At 42.1% G+C, this 24104-nt stretch overlaps 1 protein-coding gene across 6 annotated transcripts in view; it reads right to left on the reverse strand.

Annotated features, from left to right (window-relative positions):
- Window positions 1–5145: 5145 nt before the first annotated feature.
- The window catches only part of HTR4 (5-hydroxytryptamine receptor 4), a 165339-nt gene continuing 146380 nt past the window's right edge, over window positions 5146–24104 (reverse strand). For all 6 annotated transcript variants that reach the window (XM_079964861.1, XM_079964864.1, XM_079964862.1 and 3 more), the window contains one exon: window positions 5146–8556. In XM_079964861.1, coding sequence (XP_079820987.1) covers window positions 8469–8556 — 88 coding nt within the window. In that variant the 3' untranslated portion in view covers window positions 5146–8468. The remainder of the gene's footprint in view (window positions 8557–24104) is intronic.

Genomic DNA, 24104 nt, shown 5'->3' on the forward strand with positions numbered 1-24104 from the left:
GAAAGATGATTGTTGGAACCTATACACTGTATTTATTTGCTGGGTCCATTAATGGGAGTAACTCCTATGAATTCATGTAAAAACCCTAACTGCCAAGCATTCACGGAGTGAAAATAAGTAGGCAAGGAAGCCTGTGCTGAAGTATTAAATTTGATTTTGCTTTGGTTCTCTGTCACACTCATGGCTCTCAGAGCTTAGGTGGAGAGAGATTATATTTTCAGTTTCATGCTTTGCAGCTGAAACCTTGGTTAGTAAACATACTTTGGTGTCTTGTATTATACTTCCTGAACAGTGTGCTGTAGTTATTGCATCAAATCTGTTATCTACCAAATAATGTTCATGGGTAAGCACAGCAGAACCATGTCACTGGTAGGAGATGTGTCATCAGAGAACTGAGTGGGCAGGTAAGATAAATCCTGCATTTGGGGAAAAGTACAACCTAAAATTCTCCATCTCTCCAGAAACCGTTATTAGGAAAATCACAGCAAGGCTGGCAGTTGTGGTGTTATCAGCCAGTCTTTTTCACCACTGATTGATTGTGAAACCTCTAACTCTAAACTCTCAAATGCAGAGTGACTGAAAGGCAGACAGCAAGGATGTAAGAACTGGCCTCAGGGGTGCCTTCCAATGGTCCATTTAGTTGTAGCAGGAACACCCACAGCAGATTATGGCATTACAGAGGGAGAGGGAATTGGCCTGGGAGGAGACTGTGTGCCATTAGGCATCCCTCCCATTCATGTGCTCCCAGCTCAGTTTCCTTCCAACTTCACATGGCAGGCCCATTGTTCAAAGGGGTGGCCCCAGCTCCGTGGAACCAAGGAGGGTGGGTAGAAGGAGCAAACGAACCCTTTCCTTTGCAATGTCCTCTCACATTGCAAAAGATTTTCAGTACATTCAGTGATTGACATCTTGTCTCCATTCAATGCCACCCAAAATCTACTACCCATCACAGTACATCTGATGGTAGTGTTGGCTGTGTTATATAAATGGACTTTCTCAGCAGAGGGGAAACTTTTTCTAGATCCTTATCTCCCCAGCCCTGGAGGACCAAATCTGACAGATCTGCTGTGCTTTGAAACCCCTTGGACTTCAAAGCGCTGGGCTGTTTGAAAGCCATTTTGCAAACAGCCCTATACTGCTCTTTGAATGTCCCCAAGCTGGTTCTCATGGTTCAAAGAGAAGCATGGGGCTGTTTGATGTTGCAGGGCAGATGACCAGTATTAAGAGTCTGAGGGCCAAAGCTCCTTAAAGTTCCACCTGACTCCTTATGCTTCACTTTTATCGCTTAGAGTTCAACTATGCCTAGAAAGCACGGGGCAAATGAAAAACCTCTCGGACCAATGCTTTCTATGCATGGGATAAGCAGAAGTGTGAACAAGCCCTGATATCTGCTGATGGGAAACTTCTAGTGGTCACCTGTCATATGGCTGGCCTTCACTGGGGGCTGAGCCTTTGATATGGCAGGCCCTGTTCTATGGAAATACCTACCAGTAGAGGTTCAGCAGGAATACTCCCTGACTTCCTTTAGACATCTTCTGAAAACTGCCTTATTTAGACAGGCCCTCACAATACAAATTTAAAAATCAGATAGCAAGTGATGGGAATGACCCCTGTCTAAGCCCCCAGAAAACTCTACCAGTTAAGAGCAGACAGTACAGTAATACCTTGATTTGCGGCTGGGATCCATTCTGGAGCCCTGGCTGCTAGCCGAAAAGGACACAGGGCAAAGCGCCATGTCTACACACGTGTGCGGAGTGGTTTGCGCTTCTGTGCATGCATGAGCAGCAAACCCGGAAGTAACCCGTTCCAGTACTTCCGGGTTTGCTGCAGACGTTCACCAGAATGGACGCTAGACGAGGTGGACGTTTACGGAGGTATTACTGTGCTGGGCTAGAAAATATCTGGTGCAATGCAGCTTCCTAGGTTCCTGACTCTGTACACATAATATTGTTAGGCTCATGCTGCTGGAAGTGAGGGATAACAAACTAAGAACATGAAGATTTGAAATACAGCAGACTTCAAAGGTGATCTGAGAAGACTCTTAACCCAGCATCCACAGAATTGTTCTAACAGTTGCCCTGTGGACATGTTGGGCCTTTCCATTGTTTGCACTGTACCTTTTGAGGTCTTTGTTCTGTGCTGGTGCCTTCCCTTTCATTCTGTAGCAAGACTGGAGCCACAACTTCCTGGGTCACAGAGGCCAGACATGAAACTTGCTTACTATGTGCCTGGAAAGCAAACTGAACAAAAATGAAAGTTGCATTATTTGGTCTCAGAGGCAGTGCCAGGTTTTAGGATGCCCCTGATTAAATACCTGGGGGGCACTACCACCTTGGCACTTCTGGTAGACCCCCCCCCCCAATAACTTTTACTTTTAGTGGATGCTGCTACAGCTGTTCTTTTCCTGGTTGTTACTGCCCATCTTCTAATGGCGATCATCCCATTTCTCTTTCCTTTCTTACCTTTTGAGGAGGGTTGTGGGGTTGATCTTCACCCAAATGCCAGTGCCACCACCTGCCATCTCACCACTCCCATCATTACTGTGGGTAGTGGGTGGCTGGTCTGCTAGCTGGAGCAGGTGAGCAGCAAGGGAAGGTGCCTGCCAGCAGCAAGTATGCAGAAGCCCATCACTATTTTAAATATTTTCTAAAAATGAGAGTGGAAGTGAGCGCAGCTACTAAAATGGCAACTTTAGGGATGTGGGACGATTGAAGACACTCAGATAGCAAGAGGTCTACCTGCTATATGCTCCACAGTCCTCTTAGGTACTACCTTTGGGACTGTGGAGCCAAAGTGGATGTACTTACTGCCCATCTCATCATACTCACAGTACGCTTTTACCATTAAATAAAAAGTGTGGTTGGGTGCATATTTGGCACTTCCTAGCATGCCGCAGCTTGCGGCCGTGTGCCCTTCACAGCTGCCACCTGTCTGGCAGTTGTCTGAGCCCTGAGCTACATGTGCAAGACTCAGATCTATGCCCCTAATGGGGCTAACATGACCAGTATTCCACCTTCAGGCTGGTTGGTCTTCCTGTAATTCTTCTGGTTTGCAGCGGATAAACTAAAAATAGTCCTTTTCAGGATTAAGAAGACAAATGTGTGATCTTCCTAAACTCTGCCTGGAAATTATCAGTTGAGGAAGGAAACAGTCAATGAGCTAAAGACTCATCTAAATATTAAGCAAAGTTGACAGATCAAAACACTTTCACAGATTCCTACAGAATGACTATTTACAAGCACTAGAAGATTCTGTAGCCATCTTTGGCTTTCTGCTATCTCTATTGTAATTACTGGTACGTTCAACAAATGCCATGCATCTGCTAAATTTTTCCAACGCCTGACTGCTGTCACAGTTCTGTTTTATGGATTGTGCTTGCAGCATTAAAAAATATGCTTATTGTGTCTAGTACATAAAAAAAACATAGTGCTATCCCTTGATCACCCTTACAGTTAAGCAGTTCCATTTGGGTGAGGGAGGACACATGAAAAGCTTTTGCCTGATCAGACTATTTATCAATAGCCTTGGGCTCATTCATGCATTATAACTAGAGTCTACTCTGCAGTAAGCAAGTGGTAATTCAAAGAAATAAATAATAATAAGCACCAGATGTAATGTTTCGTTCTACATTAACTACAAGAACCTCTCTTGGCAATCCTGTTTCTCAGGGTTCACAGTATTCCAAACTGAAGTGACATTTTGTCCTAGCTCTAGAGAAACTTACATATTGTTTTTGTGTCTGTATCTGGATCATGTATTTGTATGATCTTCTAGCATACAAACTGTAACTGGAAAAATGCAAAAAACCATGACTAGACTTACCACCAGTGAAGACACCACCCTTATGAAGAAGAACCAAAGAGGTTGGTACTTTCAGTTTAGAAAAAGACAACTAAAAGGAAGAAAACAATCATCAATAGTGATGGGAAGTGGATAGACTGAATGGGCTTTCTCTTAAGACTACACATTTTAGCTCTATCAGTGAAATTACGTAATTGGCAATGAGCTCCAGGTTGATAAAAGAAAGCTCTTCGTATGTTGCTTAATTAACTCATGTAATGTATTACCATAGGATGGCTCTAGCTTTGATAGCTTACAAAAAAAAAAAAAAAAAAACAACCCCCACACAAGTTCATGCTAAAAGATCAACCATTAATATTGAGAGAAATGGAACCCCTCTATTTCAACAAAGTATAAGGCTAAATACCAGAGCCTAAAGACAAGCTAACCATCACCACCACGATCTAAGGCACAAACAGAAGGGGTTGGTTAGGCAGCAACACCTCCAATTGTGGAACGAGTGCAAACATTTGCAGAGAGCCTTTAAAATCAACATTCCCACACATCGGCACTTCATATGGTTAACATTGCTGGAACTGTGTCCTATATGCATGACTTCTGACAATTGTACAGTGTGCCAGGTTTTAAGTATATGATTCCCCTTCAAAAGGAATAGCTTTGAAAGCATGCATTTCAACACAATTATATTACTCATCTTTTCCTTCCTAAATACTAGTTCAAAAAAAGATTCTGCTTTATGGCACACCATTAGACTGACCGCCTGGTGCACAAAAACTGTGGCAGTCACTTAGCTGAACCTCTCACATAAGCCAGGCAATCTCTATCAGCTTCTACCCCTGGCATTTGAGAAGCACATATCCATTTATTGCTTTGCATCTTCTAGACAGGGCTGATCAACTTCTAATTGAAGTGTCTGACCTCTCCTCTGCACTCCTGTTCAGATCTTCTGCTTTATATGCATCAGTCTTCTGTCTGTGAAATGCATTTATTAGATTTCCTTTTACCATGATTTAGAAATGAAGAGAGCTTACTGAGAATGGTGCAGTCAGTGCTTCTGTACAGTAGCTTAACATGTGGCTGTTAGTTCCATGAAATGAAGAGCTAGGGTGTTTGTCACAGATCACACGTAGGAACATAAAATCTAGGAGGCATTGTTACAAACTCCTGCAAAAATCAGTGCTGGCATTTCAGTTTATCACCACAGCATCCAACATACAGTATTTGCTTTTTCATTGGGATTCATTGTTTTTCAGTTTATGCCCTATAGAAAATGGACCATGAGAAGAAACAGATCACCCTGAACACTTGCTATAGATGGGAAGAGTTTTGAAGAATGACCAACACTTGTCAATAAAACACTGTTTTATTCAACAGGAAATCATGTCCTCCAAATATGTAAGATGAAGGAGTCTGCACTTGTTCACAATAATATAATTCAGCCAAGCTTACATATGAGCTCTCAGTGGCACAAATCCCAGACCCACCCAATTTTTAATGAAATCTGGTTTTCAGATTATTGGACACAGTATACACTTTAAAAAACCATATAGGTAGTTTTTAGACATTCATCCAGCCAGTGCTTTTTTTCCTTAAAAAAATGTTTAGGGGTACTCTCATTTTCCTACTCATATTGAAATACTGCCCCTCAATGAGGCCAAACTTAGATTCACAAAATGTTTAGGGGTATGTGTACCTCCAGAAAAAAGCACTGCATGCAGCCATGTAATAGCTGCATTATCCGCAAGCAGGGCTGCTTGGGTGGGTCTTTCTCCTGGAATCTATACCTGCTCCTGGAATGGTGCTCTTTCCATGAGAAAGATGCAAGCAAGTATTGCCTCTTCACATGGCTTGGTCATTTCAACGTTACCCCAGTCACATAGGAGCTTCTTGTGAATAAGTGGCTCCCATGTGGTGGAGAGGAAGAAGAATATTTCAATGAAAGGTGAGGATGGCTGGATTTCCTGATGAAAGCAATCTGCTGGCTGGCATCTGACATAGACACGGTGCAGGGCAGCAGAATAAAGGCTAACTTCCAGAATTGCCCATAGAGGTGGAGGAGAAGGCAAAGGATGATTCGTAATGTGGTGGTAGTGGCAGCTTCTCCTCAAAAGCAAAACAGCATGGGCTGGCCTTGTGGGGGGTGGAGAGTAAGGTTAAAATGTAAATTTGGCAGCTGATATGTCATTGTTCCAGGTTTTCTAGTTTTTGCGGAGCAGGACAAGTATGAAAGAAGTGAATCACTCAGTCTCAACACAGGGCCACACGGGTGGCCCATTTTAGCTCCTCTGGCTTTACAACACTGGTGAGATCATGCAGTCTAGTTTTCTCCAGGGTTCATAAAGCTCATGCCCCTGCTCACTTCCCTTTGGGTATGGCAGCACACAGCAGCGAGCATGCAAAATATCCAAAGGATTTCTCCCCGCCCCCAGCTGGGTTACGCTAATCTGTAAAGCTAGTTGCACAGGCTGGTTAGAGCCTACCCAGCAGAATGAAGTACGCTTTGCACATGTGTACAGCAGAGACTGGGCACACTAAAATAGCACTCTAAATCCCCATAGTTTGGGGCCAGCTGCACAAGCAACAAGAGGCTGCAGAGCAACACCAGGGTAAAAAGCCATAGGCTCATCCTCTCAACAAGAGTAGACCAATGAAATGTCATTTGAATTGCGTTTGTTTTGTTATAAAAGCTGTCTTTTCCTTCTTCTTTTAAAACAGTGAATAGCTGTCACATGGCAACAGAAAAATAAAAGTGTTTTTTAAATAAAAAACAAAAACAAAAAGCTAATGAAAATGTTTTAGCTCCTAAACTCAGAAGACATCCATGGGGAAATAAAAATTCCCTTAAAATAATAATAAATAATATTTTTCTCCTATACACTTAAAAAAAACCCTGTACATAATTACACAATGTAACAAAATACCTGTTGTCCAGAGCAAGGTTATCATCTTTAGGTTAGATCTTCAGTGAAGGAAAATACAAATCCATGCTTGGATCTGCACATTTCTCATGATGTGAAAATCAAACTCCCAGAGTCCTTCGGTCTACAGCAAAGCTGATAAACATAACATGCAAAGAAAAGCAGAGCTACCACTAATAAGGAAGGCAGTAACATCTGCATGCAGGAAACTGCTGACATAAGCATGGCTGACATCCTTTTGAGGGACAGTTGCACAGGGAAAATATCTGAAGTTCCAATAAAGCATTAGAAAAGAAGAAAAACCCTGCAAAGGTGCTAGGGGTCTCAAACCAGGACCTCCAGCAGGCTCCAACATCTTGCCACCAAGGCAGCATCTCTACTGAAGGAGTTGTGGGTACCACATAAACAGCATTACCGGTCCCACCAGCTGACACAGCACCCAGGCAGCTGTCCCAGCCTAGGGAGCCAATGAAGCTTTGCCTGGCTCAATACAGCCTTAGTCCTGGGACCTCCTCATCATTCTGAACAACCCGTCTCCTACCAAGATGGCCATTCCAGAATGCATATTTACTTGTCCCACCCTTCTCACATAAGCAGCAGCTGTTGGCACTGCAACTGCCTCTAGTGCCTTCTTCCCTGTCTTACATTATGTACCTGGATTCCCACCTGGGTGCCTGCCTACTCCCTAACTGAGGGCTCTGCTCCTGTTACTGCCTGGGGTCATCAGCAAATACTGATAAACCCTAAGACACACAAGTAGCTACTTCACACAGTCCCTGAGCCACAGAGCCAGCTTTTGGCAAAATGGGGCAAGTAAATGAGTCAATCAGTTTTCCAAACACATTCTTCAGCTATAAAGGGTGGTCAAATGTACACGCACATCAAGATGGCACTTAGTGAACTATTACAGGTGAGTTATTCCTTTCTTAAGGGTTCTGCCTCCTGGCCCATTCTTCCTTCGTAGCAGCACTGCCCAAAGTTTGTCCAGATTAAGATCTCATTGACAACATGTGAGGGGGCAGATGGAGACATCTTAGTGATAGAATCTGTGACTGTTCATCGTTTAATCTTCACATTGTGCACAGTAGATCAGTTTGGTGGGAGCTGCAGGACTTCATACCGCAATAAGTTCCATATCCCTAGGCCACAACATAGTTCTCTTTGGGCTATTCATGCTCCTCAACTTATTTTGGCCAGGAGACATACTAGGGTGGGGGAACATGCATAGCGTGACTGCCACTTTTCTTCTTGCACAGCTGGGGGAGTACATTTCTTGAGTAAAAGCTCACAATTAAAAACAGCTGAGAAAAATAGTATCAGTTCCTTGTTTCTTTTTGGTTAAGCAAAAGTGTGGTTTGATATTAGCACTTCAAGTCAAATTCTGGGAGAAGATTCATATTGTTGCCACATAGCAATACAAAAGAGAGACAGAGAGATGTGTACGGACACATCTGTTGAAGCAAATGCAAGAACCATCAAGCATGTTGCTTACTGTTTGCGCATCACATGCAAAGCACTATGACTTTTCCAGGCATCACTCCGCAGCAACAAAAAAAGGACCTCCTTCCTCCTCTCTGCAGACTACCTAATCCTTCCGGTTGGTAAGCACGTCCTTGCTGTTGCTGCTGATGTCAAATCAGTACAGGAGAGCACTATGGCAATGCAGACAACATTGATCTGGCAATAGGTTCTTGGTGTGCCATCATCTTGCAACTGTCCTGCATGGCAGATCACATTCTGGGACCTTAGTCAGAAGCAGGACTCTTGGGATTCTGGGTCATTATGGATCGGAAGCTTGTCATGTTCCTGGGGTTGCCCATTGTACAAGACTGTATACCTACAGAAAAGGAGGAAGGGAGGGAAAGACCACATTAGAACAAGTGCAAGGAATGCCAGGGGTGGGGAGAGCCTTTCTGAAATGCCTAAGCAGGGTGTCTCTTAACAAGTTACATTTTTGGGAGGGGGGGGGGAGAGCCATGACTGGTTAAAGCGACATAAGAGTGTTTTAAATGTATCATGTGGTTGTGACATAAGAACATGTACACTAAACTACTTGGCTGTGGAGAATGACTTTAATTTGAAATGTAGTGACTAAAAGGAAAACCAAGTATTTCTAGTTATCCTGCATCATTTGGATACACAATTATCAGACGCAGTTAGCTGTACAGATTAGCAAAAATCTTTATCCTATTTAGTACAAACACAAACTTCCACTCTCTCCTGTATAGATAACTTGTGGACACATCACCTCAAAGGCCATATGTTGTGGGAAGAGGCTCCAAACTGAGCCCAGAGTTCTACAACTGCACCAACACATCATAACATGCTGATTTTCTATTGGGAAGGAGGTAGCAATCAGGCTTAATCTAGACACCTCTTTCTGCTATCAGTACACAAACCAAGATGGAAGTAGTGCAGTGTTGAACCTCTATTTTTGGGTGGTTGGAGAGAAAAGCACCCAAACAGGACAGGTAATCACCAGCCACACAGATACATCACTTATGAGTTAAAAAAGAGAGGGAGGGAATGGCTTAAAGGCATATGGGTACTTTCTGCTAACCTGTAGGTAAAAACTTAACTAAGGATACTTCAGGTTTTAACTAGATAGTCTCCTACCCCACTTCCGAATTCGAACTGGGGCCCTGGGGAAGCTTATGGGACAGAAGGTGCAAGGTATAATTTAAAAAAGAAATCAAGAAAAAAAGTTGGTGTCAAGTATTATGGCTCGAGAATCTTCTTGGCTCACATTTTCTTAAGGTACAAATATACAACTGTAGAAATCAGTTCCACCTGGCTGCTGCAATTTTAAATAACATCCACTGTTTTTCACACTTCCCATCTCGCTAAACCCTCTTTCCCTTGGTTATATGAAAAAGAGAAAGTAAATAATCCCCAATTCTAATGATTCAGGCTTACAGTTAGCAATTGCTTAGGAGCCCAGACTAGGCTATTTTAGTAGATGTGTTGCCTTGAAATAAGCCTTCCACCATCTGTTCAGCTCTATAATTACAAATGCAAACAACATAATTCACAATTGCATCATAAGAACACAAAGCAGAGAGATTAGGATGACTATGTTTGTTATTGCATGCTGTGAAGCATCTGTTTCTCTATCATTTTAGGGCACAGGTGGGAAGCAAGCCCTGTTGAGAATAGCCTCTGTTTTTTATGACCAGTCAGTAGATCACACTAGAAGGTTTATATGTAGAAGTAGTTGCTGGAAGCAGCTGATTTGACACAATCATATGCACATCAGTTAGTGAACATGAGGCACTTTAAGACTTGTACAGTACATCTAGGAACATGGCTCATCTGTTCCTTCAGAGGGAGTCTAACCCCATCCAAGGGAATCACCCACTAACAGCACCTCAGTCTTATCCAGATAAAGATTCAGTTTATTGGCTCTCATCCAGTTCATTACTGATGCCAAACATTGGCCTAGCACAGGCATAGGCAAACTCAGTCCTCCAGATGTTTTGGGACTACAACTCCCATCATCCCTAGCTAACAGAACCAGTGGTCAGGGATGATGGGAATTGTAGTCTCAAAACATCCAGAGGGCTGAGTTTGCCTATGCCTGGCCTAGCATATCCAGTGCCGCACCTGCAGGTGTAAAGGAGAAACAGAGCCACGTATTATCAACATACTGCTGACAATTATTTTTATGCTGATGCTGCTTTTCTTACCAAATAACTTGAAGTGACTCACATTAAAACAAAATTAAAAACAATAGAAGCCTATAAACACAGCAATACAATTAGAAGGGTAAAAAAAATGCACAACAAAGCCCTGCAGTGGCTTCATGTAGATGTTGAACAGCACTGAGCCCTGTGGCAACCCCACATTGAAAGCAGCATGGAGCCGAACAACCCCAGGTACCCTCTGGAAATAGCCATCCAAGCAGGAAGAATCACAAAAGGGAACTACTTTGTGTGCAGAAGATCTCAGGTTCAATCATGCTTTAATCTTTTAAAAACTGAATTTCAGGATGTTTTAACCTAATCTCAACCCTCCACTGCCAAGTTATCTGAGAGCTCTCTTTTTACCTGTAGTCCCAAGTTCTATGATCTACAAGGTTTTGGAGAAGAGAAAGACACATTTATTATGAAAAGAAAATGTACGCTTTGACTTCCTCCGCTCTGTTATGAGAAAGCAAACCTTTATTAAATATATTTCCTCATCTTCTTCCGCTGCTGAAAGTTTACCGAACCTTTTAGTAAACCTTTGGCAGAAAAAAAGGAAGCAGAAGAACAGACATAATTAATATTAAGTCTTACTTTGTTGTGACAGAGTAGAGGAAATAAAAATGTACTGCTTTTAATAAATCTCTCTCCCCACCCCCCTCCTCCTCTTGAACCAGAGCAGCCTGAGACTAGTGTTTTTGCAGAGTGTACTGTGGAATGCGTGGACCTGCTGAAGTATGTGACTCATAGGAGTCTAAGAACACTTTCAAAAATTGTCAGAAATAATTTAGCCACATGGGCTTTAAAAACTGGACAAAAGAGAAGCGTGAAGAATCATTTTGCAACACTTTCCTCTCACAGTTTCTTCTCTAGCTCAGTCTTAGGCATAAGGCCTCTCCACCCCAAAAATTAAAAACCTGTGTGCATGCACGGGGAAGCAAATCTCTGTATGCATGAAGAAGAAGAAGAGTTTGGATTTGATATCCTGCTTTATCACTACCTGAAGGAGTCTCAAAGCGGCTAACATTCTCCTTTCCCTTCCCCCCCCCACAACAAACACTCTGTGAGGTGAGTGGGGCTGAGAGACTTCAAAGAAGTGTGACTAGCCCAAGGTCACCCAGCAGCTGCATGTGGAGGAGCGGAGACGCGAACCCGGTTCCCCAGATTACGAGACTACCGCTTTTAACCACTACACCACACTGGCTCTCCACACTGGCATGACCACAGTTGACCTCAGTCTTGAGATTGAAACCCAGGATTCAGTCATAATGATGCATTATTGATAATAGGATGTTGAGGGAGAAGACTAGAAGGGAGGAGTACTCAGATCCATGGGACATAGAGTCAGGTAATTTTTTAAAAACAAAGTACAATCTATTTTTTAGATTTAAAAATAAAGCCAGGAGCCAATAATTACAGGGAAAGTTAGCTAAATTCAGCTTTTTTTAAAAGTCTTGCTCACAATTCTAAGACGTAGTACCAAGATAGAATTTTAGGAAGCAGTAACTTTAGCATCACTTACAGGACACAGTCAAAACCATGATGGTTCAAAGGGCTATTTTGCGTAGTCTTTTATTCATCTACTCTTTTTCCATTACCTAATGCAGTCGTTAAATCTGCTTTTCAGAGGGTCAGAGATTACTTAGTAGTTTATCTTGCCTTACTTTATCCCAGAAACGGAAATAGCTATGGAATTACGGCTGTTACTCTACAGTCTTGAGACATTTCAGCAATCGACAACAGAAATAGTTCTTTCCGGAGTTGCTTTATTTTAAAAATGAGACAATCTTCCCATAGCTCTAAATTGCTGCAGCATAACAAAACCCCATAAGCATTAGAATACACTTCTGTCAATTCCACATACTTTGTGTCATCACAGATAGTTTGATGCAGTATTAGTTATAGCATGAAGCTGATTTCAAATATAGAAGTTTTTATGAGAATTTCTCAGAGCTCACAACCTCCTGTTGAGCATGAATCATCACAGAAAGCTCTCTTTGGGAAATAGCAACACGATCAAGCTCTGACGACTACCACTTCTGGTTTCTGTTATTTCTTGTGCTCACTTAACTCCCATCAAAGCAATAACATTCTGTGAGTCTGCAGTCCCTTAATGGTGTACAACCCACCCACCTCTCTACAGAGTTCAGTGGGGGGGAAGTTTCCACTGATCACCAGTAATTACTAGTTTGTGGTTCTGGTGCTGAGTCACCCAACAGCACATTTCGCCTTGTGTTCAAGGCAACTCCCGGCTGTTATATAGCAGCAGGCTGTGAACAGGAACTAGTCCAAAAGTAGTCAACATAGTGCCCTCCAGTTGTTGTTCAGCTATAACTCCCATTCTCCCTGATCATGGGCCAAGCTGGGTGGAGCAGATGGGAAATGGAGCCCAACAACAACTGGAAGAGCACTATGTTGGCTATCCCTGATCTAATTCTTTAGAACCTCTTGACGATGTGCTTCAATTGATACCAGTGTCTTTCCCAGAAAGGGCTGGCCCTGCCATGAGGTAATGTGAGGCAACTGCCTCAGGTGGCAGGATCCTTGGGGGGCAGCAGATGTGGGCTCCAAGGAATGCATCGCCTGCTTCTGTTGCTGCCACAACAGCTGTAGCACACTCCTTGGTGGCTGAATCTGCCACTTCCTCATTGCCCCCCACCCCTGGCGGCTCTACAGTGGCCTCTTGGTGAATAGGAGGTGCTGCTGGTTTCTTCCCACCCTTCTTCCTGATGTAGGTTTTCACCCACCCCTTCTTCCCTGGCAGAGGGGGATGCCATTTTGTGATTTGCCTCAGGTGTCAAAATGTATTGGGCCAGTCCTGTCTCCAGAGATTAGATTCAGAGTCATTCACAAGCACCCAACTGGCACTGTCCTAGTTATGTTCCTGTGAGGAACAGCTGTGTTTTTCAAGAATACATTCAGAACTCTTTTTACTCCAACAGACAAACAGGTTGGATCTCACCTCTTTGGGTGTGGGAGGATGAGGCCATAAGTACAAAGTGACTGACTTACTCAGAAAAAGAAATGTTCAAAACTCATATGCTTATGTGAACCAAATAATCAAGCCCATCCTAACATTTGCAGTCTTAGGCTGGAACTAGGCATTTCAAATGACACAAGGTGGCTGCTGAAAAGGGCACAGTGAAAGCGTCCAGATGCTTCAGGAGGATATGAAGAGAGGGCGGATAGCCAGCTCTTTCAGAATGTGTTAAAAACCAGCTCTTTGCATATTTGCTGACAAGCGGGAAGAAAAGAAAACTGCTTTCGTAGTGGCTTACCCACTCAAAAGTGCCTTACCCACTCAAAAGGTGGGTGGGTGGGAAAGAACACACGTTTATATTCCTGGGGAAAATAGCCATTTTGTTTGTTTTTCTTGCTGAGTGAAAGTATACCATCACCTGATGGGATTTAAAAGTGCCACAGTCTTTGTTCCTCAGGAAAATATCCTCAAGAGCAAATCTGTCTCAGTAGCTCACATTTCATTTGTAGGTTTTTATCAATGTTATTTGTAGGTTTTTATCAATACATTAGATTTGAACTTTCTCATTGTGGTCAATCTAACTTTTCCATCTTGGCCAACAATACTCAGCCTCCTGATCTTCCATAAATTTACAGAGTCTTTGTTGCTTATTTCCCAATTTTATATATTATTATTTTATTTCCTAATTTATTCTAAGAAATGGAACGTTAAAGATAACACTGACAGTAATTTTTTGAACACGTGTGTCTAGTAGGACTTGACAAACCCTCCTCCACACACCCGTTTCCTTAAAATAAGGACAATGAGAGATATTCTGTTTCTTTCTTGGGGGGTAGGGGAGAAATTTATCTGAAATTTTCTGGGCCTAGTTGCCCCTGAACATATTGTGGTCTGCCAGGAAGTGTGGCCATCAGAAAGAGAGCCCTGTGCACAGAGTAGAACCTTTTTAAATTAAAGCAAAAAAAAAAAAAAAAAAAAAAGAGTGGTGAAGGTGAAGGAAAACCCTTTGCCACATTATAAGGCTAAGTAAGATAGCTGACAGCTCCCTCTCAGACATTTCAGACACTTCCTCCTACCCCGCCACACTCCTCACCACCTGAATAATCTTCTAGGATCCAAAGAATGGACCAAAAACATAGTCTAGTAAGATGAACAGGAGAATTGAGTTAGGTCAGAGAAATCCTTGGAGACAGGGGGAAATAGAGGAGAGAAGAGAAAGAGAAATTTATGGCCAACTCTCCTTTTAGGCTAGTACTGTAATGGGTTTCTCCTCCGTGGGAGGCAACTGCCCTGAATGGAATATGAATCCCACTTGTCTAGTTTGGATGCTGCTCATGTCTAAGCAAAAAAACCCCACACAAACCCCAGCACTTGTGTGTCTGCTGAGGGACACGGCTTTGAAAGCTCATTTAAGTTGCTTAGTAGAGGTCAGGAACTTGCTGCTCTCACTGCATGCATCACAGTAATTATTATTTGAGCCGGGCAGTTTAAGCATGAAGGGAAAAGAGATTTCTCTGCACCCCCACTTGCTCTCTCACCTAGAGATGAAGCAGGGGGCTTCCACTGTCTTTTCCACTTCCTTAAAACTACATTTTTGTGGAGTGGTTCTGGCACTCCAACACTGCCTTCTGCATCTTCAAGAAGGCTACTGAGCTGCAGCGTATGCTGTTTGTGCATAGCTCCTGTTCTTTCCAGTGCAGTGTGGAAAACTGTTCCCCTGATTCTCCCCCTCTGCATTCCTTTTAATGGCACCTGCCAAGATACCATGTCTATGGCAGCTGTATGACTCCAATGCCCCTTCCCTGTGGAAATCAACATTCTCAGGTTAGGAGGCAACTGATCACTGAACACATACACCTACAGAAAGAGTGCTACCCTGACTCTTTTTTAAAAGTTGGGTGCTCTGGTCTGTGAAAAGATGGAAGAGCCACAGAGAAAACACAGATGGTCCACAACTGGGTGCACATTGTGGATGTCCTGCAAAATGTGGGGGGACCAAGCATGGCTGTTGTGGAGTGAAAGCCTTGCATGGAAAGCACTTCATCCAAGGCTATGAAATTATGATTTTTTAAATGGCACAATGTTAAGGATTCTGTTTCCAACAGTTTGTCTATAAAGAGAATCCATTGTAGTAAGTTTTGTTATTGTTACTTTTTTTAACTGTGCAGAAAGTTCAGGAGTACTGAAGCAACCTCCTTCCCCCGCAAAGAAACTCGGTTCAAAACTTTGTTCCCTGATCATTTTAAATACAGCCCTAGGTCCTAACCCTAGACAGCTTTCCTGCCCTTATCGTTTTGTATCTGCATGAGGTTTTAATGCCAAACCAACACCTACCCCTTCTCTCAGAAGCTGTGTTGTGTTTTGTTGCTGACAACTTTGTTCATCACATACTGATTGTTCACAGTCATCCCGTAATATCACACCGCCAACCATTGTCACAGGCCTTGCTGCCAGAAGTGAAATAAAATACAGATTCATAACAAGCCTAATTAGGAGAGTAATAATAGGTTTTGTGCAGCCTTCTACTGCCTTAGAAATTACACCCTTTCCCTGGAGGAGGAATGTACCGCTACCCACATATGTAATGTGGAATAATCTCACAATATGTTTAGTTAAGCTAAAGCAAGCTGGTTTAATTCTGTAAATACTACATGTTATCAAAGAATACAACCAGGGTAAATAAACAACCTCAAAAATAAGAAGTATTATAAAACTGTCATAACTAAGCTTTTCATTTCCTGAAAATTAAAACTCGTTTTGTAAAGTGTTTCCTGGATCTTTCTGCTACTGGTAAAGACTCTCCTCCTGCAAAGAGGGGAGGGGTTGTGGGCGGGATCCAATCTCCGCCTCAAGCAGGGGGCGTTAGCCCCCTGCCACCCACTTACATGGCTGGCGCACCACGCCCACGGGCAAGCGCCTAACCAGGCGGCTTGAAGGGGGCGTGGACAGCAGCTTAACTTGTTGCTGCGCCAGCCATGCGGCCTCACTTTTTGCCATCCCATCGCGAGTCACCCACCCTCCACTCCCTCAGAGCTCAGGGTTTCAATTTCTCTTTTGGCCTTGCTATGGACCTTAGGTTGGTCACCCAGGTTGTCCAGGGGGCCTGGTAGGAATTTTTCCATTTGGCATTAGGCTTTGTGGTTTTTTCGCTTACCTCGTAGCAACCGTCACACCTTTCGTGGTATTGGTGGGTAGGTTAGGCATTGGAATGTGTTTGTGGCGGTGGAAGGGCTAGGTGTGGCCATCGCCTACGCCTTCAATTTTGGGTATTCCGTTAAAGGAATCCGGCGGTCGTGGATCCTGTCCCATGCCTGTGTGGCGGGGGGCCATGGCACGACCCTCGGTGACATCAGCGGAGAGCTTATAGTTGGATTAGCATCAACGGGCCCCACCTACTGGTGAATAAACTCCCCTGGAGTCAAGTCACATGATCCAATGCCTAAGCCAATACCTTTTCACTTGCTGTAATCAATAAAGTTGTGGCCTTTTCTTGTGACCCAATAACCTTATATTACGTGTCCTTGTCTCTTCATTTCACTAAGCGGGGATTGGGTCCTCGAACCACAATCATATACTTTGCAAAGAACAAGGGTTTTTGCTATACCAGATCACTGCTACAGCACTCTGCCTTAAAAATTGGGCAATTATATAAGCAAGGAAGGCTCGATGGCAATATCCTGTGTCTGACCATGGAGGTTAGGAGCAGCTTAAAGCCTAACCAGAAGCAGGCCGCATGTCAACATTTTCTTATAGGTCTAACTTGCAACATCTCTGACATGGTTCATGCCAATATTAATGTATGTTGCTTGGGTGAGAGTAGCCAAGTTAGCGTAGGGTTGCAAGCAAGTGTGATGGCAAATTATTATTCTTTTCCATGCACCTATTGAAATATTTGGTGGGCTGTTGTTATTTTCAACACACAGTTTCCTGGTAGACATCCAAATCAGCACATAGCCAGAAATTACAGGTGTCTGACCCTTAAGTGCCCTCAGAGTCCAACAAGCAGATGGTAATAACATAGCAAACCTAGATCTAAGCTACAGTGTTCCTCAAGCTCACGGCTGCATCGAGTTGTTCAATACTATGGTTGTCAAAACAAACAGAAGCTGAAGGTGAGCCGAACCTTTTAATTAAGAAATGCTACTTCAACAACCTCCTGTAATTGAAGCAGATGAGACTGTGTTTATTACACCAATACAAATTATGATTATTAGCCCAGTGGTGCAAATAAAAACTCAGTGACCAATTCCAAGACAGCCAGCGGTATTATTATTATTATTAATAATAATATTACTATTATTATTATTATTTACTAAGCTTTTGGGCAATGGCTTTGAGCAACTTAGACTTTAACCTAAGGGCTATATTGTTAATACATATAAGCATTTTAAACTAAAATAAGTCTCCCCTCCAATGAACACAATAAGGAGCAGCCAGATACCCAGCTAATCTTTTTAAAAACCCAGTTGTCATGGTTGCATTCACAATCAAGATGCTCACACATTCCAAAAGTGCCTGTCTTTGAGACTGATATAATGCTAGGTGAATTTTTTAAAAAGTACTAGAGGATAGGTTTGTGTAGCATCCTTTCACGCAGAAGATGTATTACACATTTATTCCAAACTATGCTTGGATAGCTACCAAATGAATCATATACTTTGCAAATCTGGTAGCATCTGAAGGGTTTCCTGAGAATGAGGAATCCCAACACAGACTTGGACCTGATATAAGATGGGACTTCCATTATGGACCATTCTGCAATTTGGAAAACTGCTACACAATAGCTTAGACAATTTCTTTAAGCCACGCAACTCAGTTTATGGTCAAGTAATGTTGTAACTTTTAGTAACTTTAAGCTTTCTATAAGATAGAAGGGATAGGATCTAGCAAATGAGCAGAGGGAGGAGTTTTTTTTAGGGGATGAGGCACCTTGATCCACGCTGCCACTTGCTTTATTTCACATAGTGACGGCATTTTGAGCATGGCTCTGAAGATAATAACTACTACTACTAATAATAATTTATTATTTCTACCCAACCCATCTGTTGGGTTTCCTCAGCCACTCTGGGCAGCTTCCAGCAAAATATTAAAACACAATAATTCGTCAAATATTAAAAGCTTCCCTAAACAGGGCTGCCTTCAGATGTTTTCTAAAAGTCAGATAGTTGTTTATTTCTTTGACATCTGGTGGGAGGGCATTCAACAGGGCGGGCACTACTGTGGTTTTAACCATCAGTATATTTCAAATGGGAGACAGCTATTATTCAGGCACTCTAGTCCCAAGCAACATTCTGAATTGTGCCCAAAAACAAACTGGCATCCAGCACGGGTTCTTGAAGATTTGGCAAACTATGGTCTGTGATGCTTCAGCCAGTTGCATTTTGCACCAGTTGTAGTTTCTGGATAATTTTCAAAGTCCGTTCCCCACCAAATATATTGCAGTAGTCTAGTGAGATGTTCCCAGGGCATGGATTCCTGTAGCCCTGATTTTCTCCTTTTTTCTTTTTAGTAATAAGAACTTCACTTGGGAAGATAAGAACAGCCGGGTCTGATGAAATTGTAAGTTACAGCTAATGTAGCCCCCATAATAGCCCCCATACACTCTAATGTGTAATTTTAGGAGTTGATAACACAGACTTCCATTTAAAAACCAGGAAATTTAAAATGAACCATACAACCATTTCAAGTTTTCAACGATGTATGTGTAAAAAAACATACCCCAAACTACAAGTATAACATTGTGTCAAAATAGCTGCTAGTTTTAATTTTTGAGAGAAGCTCTCAGGTAATAAATAGGAAACTACATTTCCTGAAATCACAGAGGAACAAATCCAGTGTGATGCTAAGGTGATTGTTCTGTGAGTGCAAGGATTTCTGCATGCATGGCTGAATTATCTCTCCTCCCGCCACAAGATGTTCTGGAGGTTCTCCTGATCCCCCAAGCCAATTTGAGGGGGGCAGGCATGCATGGGGGGGAGGATGGGGGGGAAGCCCCACTGCGCTACTGGAATTCCTTACACGCACATCTGCTAGTGGAACTAGTTAGCTGAATTCAGCCTCAACAGTTTCCAATAATAATAATAATAATAATAATAATAATAATAATAATAACACCTTGCACTCATAAGTTTACCATTTCAGAGATTCCTTTCTACTTTCTGCCTCTTCAAGGAGGTTTTCAAATCTTCTTCACTGCCCCAAATGTAAGAACTTTGAAGGTGAAATACAGAATCTTAGATTCAATTGGTTTCAATTTTAAAGCACTGTAAGCTATTGTGGGACAAACACATTCCAACTGCTTTTAGGAGCATTCACAAAGGGAATGGCTTGAAACACTTTAGAAAGTGCCTGTAGAAGACATGTCACTTTAGCCAGGCAACTCGATTTGCTGTGGGGCTCTTTTGTTTGAGAGACTGGAATTCTAAGTAATTTAAAGGAACACTTCCATAGTGCTTTTTGAGAAAACTAGATAGAGGCACCCAACTATAGAAGCAAAGACTTTTCTCTTAATTTGAAGGGCAGCAATGAGTCCTCTTTTACTGGGCCATGTTTATATTAGTCCTGTCTTTTACTTGTATGGAGGAACAAATCCAGTGTGATGCTAAGGTGATTGTTCTGTGAGTGCAAGGATTTCTGCATGCATGGCTGAATTATCTCTCCTCCCGCCACAAGATGTTCTGGAGGTTCTCCTGATCCCCCAAGCCAATTTGAGGGGGGCAGGCATGCATGGGGGGGGGGAGGATGGGGGGGAAGCCCCACTGCGCTACTGGAATTCCTTACACGCACATCTGCTAGTGGAACTAGTTAGCTGAATTCAGCCTCAACAGTTTCCAATAATAATAATAATAATAATAATAATAATAATAATAATAATAACACCTTGCACTCATAAGTTTACCATTTCAGAGATTCCTTTCTACTTTCTGCCTCTTCAAGGAGGTTTTCAAATCTTCTCCACTGCCCCAAATGTAAGAACTTTGAAGGTGAAATACAGAATCTTAGATTCAATTGGTTTCAATTTTAAAGCACTGTAAGCTATTGTGGGACAAACACATTCCAACTGCTTTTAGGAGCATTCACAAAGGGAATGGCTTGAAACATTTTAGAAAGTGCCTGTAGAAGACATGTCACTTTAGCCAGGCAACTCGATTTGCTGTGGGGCTCTTTTGTTTGAGAGACTGGAATTCTAAGTAATTTAAAGGAACACTTCCATAGTGCTTTTTGAGAAAACTAGATAGAGGCACCCAACTATAGAAGCAAAGACTTTTCTCTTAATTTGAAGGGCAGCAATGAGTCCTCTTTTACTGGGCCATGTTTATATTAGTCCTGTCTTTTACTTGTATTTGGGTTTCTTTGGGTTTCTTACTTGCTTGTTTTTAATTGCTTTTGTTGTAAGTTGCTTTGGGAGAGACAAGGGACTAATAAATATAATATAGTGGAATGGAATACATAAATAAATAAATATGCAGAGAAAGATCATGTAGGCGGTACAATTTGTACCACTTGAAGTGTGATTATAACATACATTTCTTCTGAACAGCGAAACATATTTTTCAGGGTGGGGATGTGGAGAATGGGATGCTCAGTCTAAATCTTATGTCGTGTTTATAACCTTTTGAAAATAAGAAATAAATGGGAACGTGGCCTATGCTGAAATGAAGCCTTTTTGGACATGCCAGTTTCTTCGTGTGATGATTTTTCCATCCTCCCAGATAATGAATAATTCCATCCCTGACACCCCCTTGTTGCTTCGCTGCATTGTACATTCATCTAAATACTTCACTAAAACTAATCTTTGCTGATCTTTTCAAAGTCTCAACATAAGATTTATTGGAATATGTCAGGACTCAGCATGTGCTGGAATAAATGTGACCTTTAAACTAATATTTGGGTTTCTTCCCATCATGGCAGCAATCCTAGTTTTGATATTTTTCACCTTTTCCTTTAGTCATAAAGCATTTTCCACCAGGCATGGGAATCAAACTCAGATTGCAAGACCCTCAACTGGCAGTTGAAAAGCTCAGTTTGGAAATGGAAGGAATAAAGAATCTCCTAAATGAGTACTGTGTTAGGGATCCATGTGTGACATAGAGATCTCACCGTTTTGTTGCATAATAGGAAGAAAAAGCCATTAACAAAGCACTGTGAGATACTGCAGCTATTACTTGAGTTTGATTTTCATGGGCAAAGAAAAGTCTAAAGGAAAGGACAGGTGATGCACACTTATTTATTTATTTATTTATTTATACGTGCAGCTCTGCTTCCCCACATTTAGGGGTCCTCAGAACAGCAGAGTTCATTTCGTTCTCAGGCACTACTAGCATCACACAGTTGGGTGTTAAACTCTTGTGACATTTGACAAATGCCCCACAGTGGACCCGTTTATTTATTAATGCTGCCTACCTAATAAACCAGGCATAGGCAAACTCCAGCCCTCCAGATGTTTGGGACTACAATTCCCATCATCCCTAGCTAACAGGACAAATGGTCAGGGATGATGGGAATTGTAGTCCCAAACATCTGGAGGGCGGGAGTTTGCCTATGCCTGTAATAAACTAGTGTTTCAAATGCAAAGTCATCTTTTGTTTATAGCTAAGAAAAAAGAACCAATTAATTATTAGTATGATCAGCCATCTTGAAAAACAGTAAATCATTGGGGTCTTCTGTTCCTATCAGGGGAGCTATTAGCCGATTCATTTGATCTTTGATGTGATTAAATTCCAACATTCAAAGATTTACATGAGCAATTTAAACTTTATTATCTCTGTGGCTGCCTTACTGTTCCATCTTCAAATGGTTTAGAATTGCACATTAATCCCTTGTTCTGTAGATATCTCTGGAGGGTCTTTCCCATGCAATAGCACTTAGCTTTGTGAGATAATAACTGTATGTAATCATAAAATCTTCATAGCCATCAATAGAACAGTCTGCCATAATGTTAAACAAGAGTTTCCAATGGCTTGAGCCAATTTAATCATATACTCCTGATTATTTTTTACTATCAAGGGGCAGTTCAAACACCAAAATCAAAGGCTTTTCTTATGTTTGATCATTTATTTAAGCCATCAGATGTGCATACTCAAAGTATCAACCCAGCCAGACAAAAAAAGAAGAGAGAAACTTCTCAAAATTTAAAAGTATTTAAAAACATTATGCAAGACCTTACCATGATTAATTGCTGCAGTTTTAAGCAAATTCTCATTTAATTCCAATAAGAAACCATGAAGTAGTAACCTGTGGATCAGCTGGAAATATGGCAGAAGCTACTGTGTAACTGGGACTCTTAAAGTCAGTCTGACCACTATCTGTATTAATGCAATGTTTTTCATCCTCCTTTTATATTAGGCTATAAGCTCCTCGATGGCAGGCCCTCCTCTATTTGTTTTTTTACTGTTGTGCTTATGAATAATCATAATATTTATATAAAGAAAAAAATGATCAGTAAGTCAGCTGCCTCAGTTTAACTTATTTTCTTTTAAAACAGAGTTGAACGACATGCTAAACCAAACAATGGCTTAGTCTAGCTCAGCAGCAAAACAGCAGGGGAGGAGCAAAGTGCCTGTGATCTTTTCAGGAGACAGAATGTTTGCTCATAAGGACTAAGTCCTTAGCACTACATGCCAGCAAGCAGTACATCTCTTAGCCTAAACTACCAAACAGGGTCATCACTAAGACAGAACAGCATCAATACAGGTAGCCCATTTTAAGTTCTTTGGAGGGAAAGTGGGACAAAAACATGACTGGAAAAGAAAGAAGAACAGGAATCCCAGTGGTCAGGAGCAGTGTTTCAATTACCTTGCCTAGATATTCACTCTCAGTACAATCATTGCACATATATTAATCCACATTAGGTATCTAACTTCACTTAAACTTTATATGGATACTAATTACCAAGACCAATCACTGCCTAAGTATACAGAGGTGACATACAGTCATACCTTGGATCCCAAACGCCTTGGTACTCAGACGTTTTGGCTTCCAAATGCCACAAACCCAGAAGTGAGGGTTCCTGTTTGTGAATGTTCTTTGGAACCCAAATGTCTGATGGAGCTTCTGCGGCTTCTGATTGCCTGCAGGAGCTTCCTGCAGCCAATCAGAAGCCGTTCAACTTCCAAGGTACGACTGCATATGTATCTTGAGGCCAGGGAGGTGGGAAGAGCCAAGTGCAAAACAGTGGCTCAGAGAGCACAGTCGCTCTTCTACAAATCATACAGCAACCTGCCAGCAGGACCCAATTTACCTTCTACTCACCTGTACTCCAGAATACATTGAAATACTGGGAAGAACTGAATGTTGTGATGTTGCAAACATTCCACCGGCAAAAGCATTTCTGCTTGCTTGCTGGTACAATCTCCCCTCTGCTAATCTCATGTGCAGTTCTGGGGGTTCTCCTGACACTTCAGAGTGGGTTTTGGGGAGGCGGAAAGCCCCAGTGCAAGTCCTTACATGGGCTTCTGTTAGTGGAACAAGTTAGTTGAATCTGGCCCATTTTGTTCTTGTGTATAGGACATCCCTTGGGGATGTAGAATATCTCCAAGGTCAATATCAGCACGACCTTGTCTAAATGCCATCTTCTCATAGCAGAAGGGCAAGCTACAGCCAATACTTCCTGCCTTTGAAAGGAAACCGCGCCTGTGCATTAAATGTGAAAAGAGCAGAAAGATAGAATGAACCAAAGTCTTGCTAAATTCCCATGATGTTCTTTACATGAAACCTATAGTA

This window comes from Podarcis cretensis (genome assembly GCF_951804945.1).
Source record: "Podarcis cretensis genome assembly, chromosome: 2".
Lineage (NCBI taxonomy): Eukaryota > Metazoa > Chordata > Lepidosauria > Squamata > Lacertidae > Podarcis > Podarcis cretensis.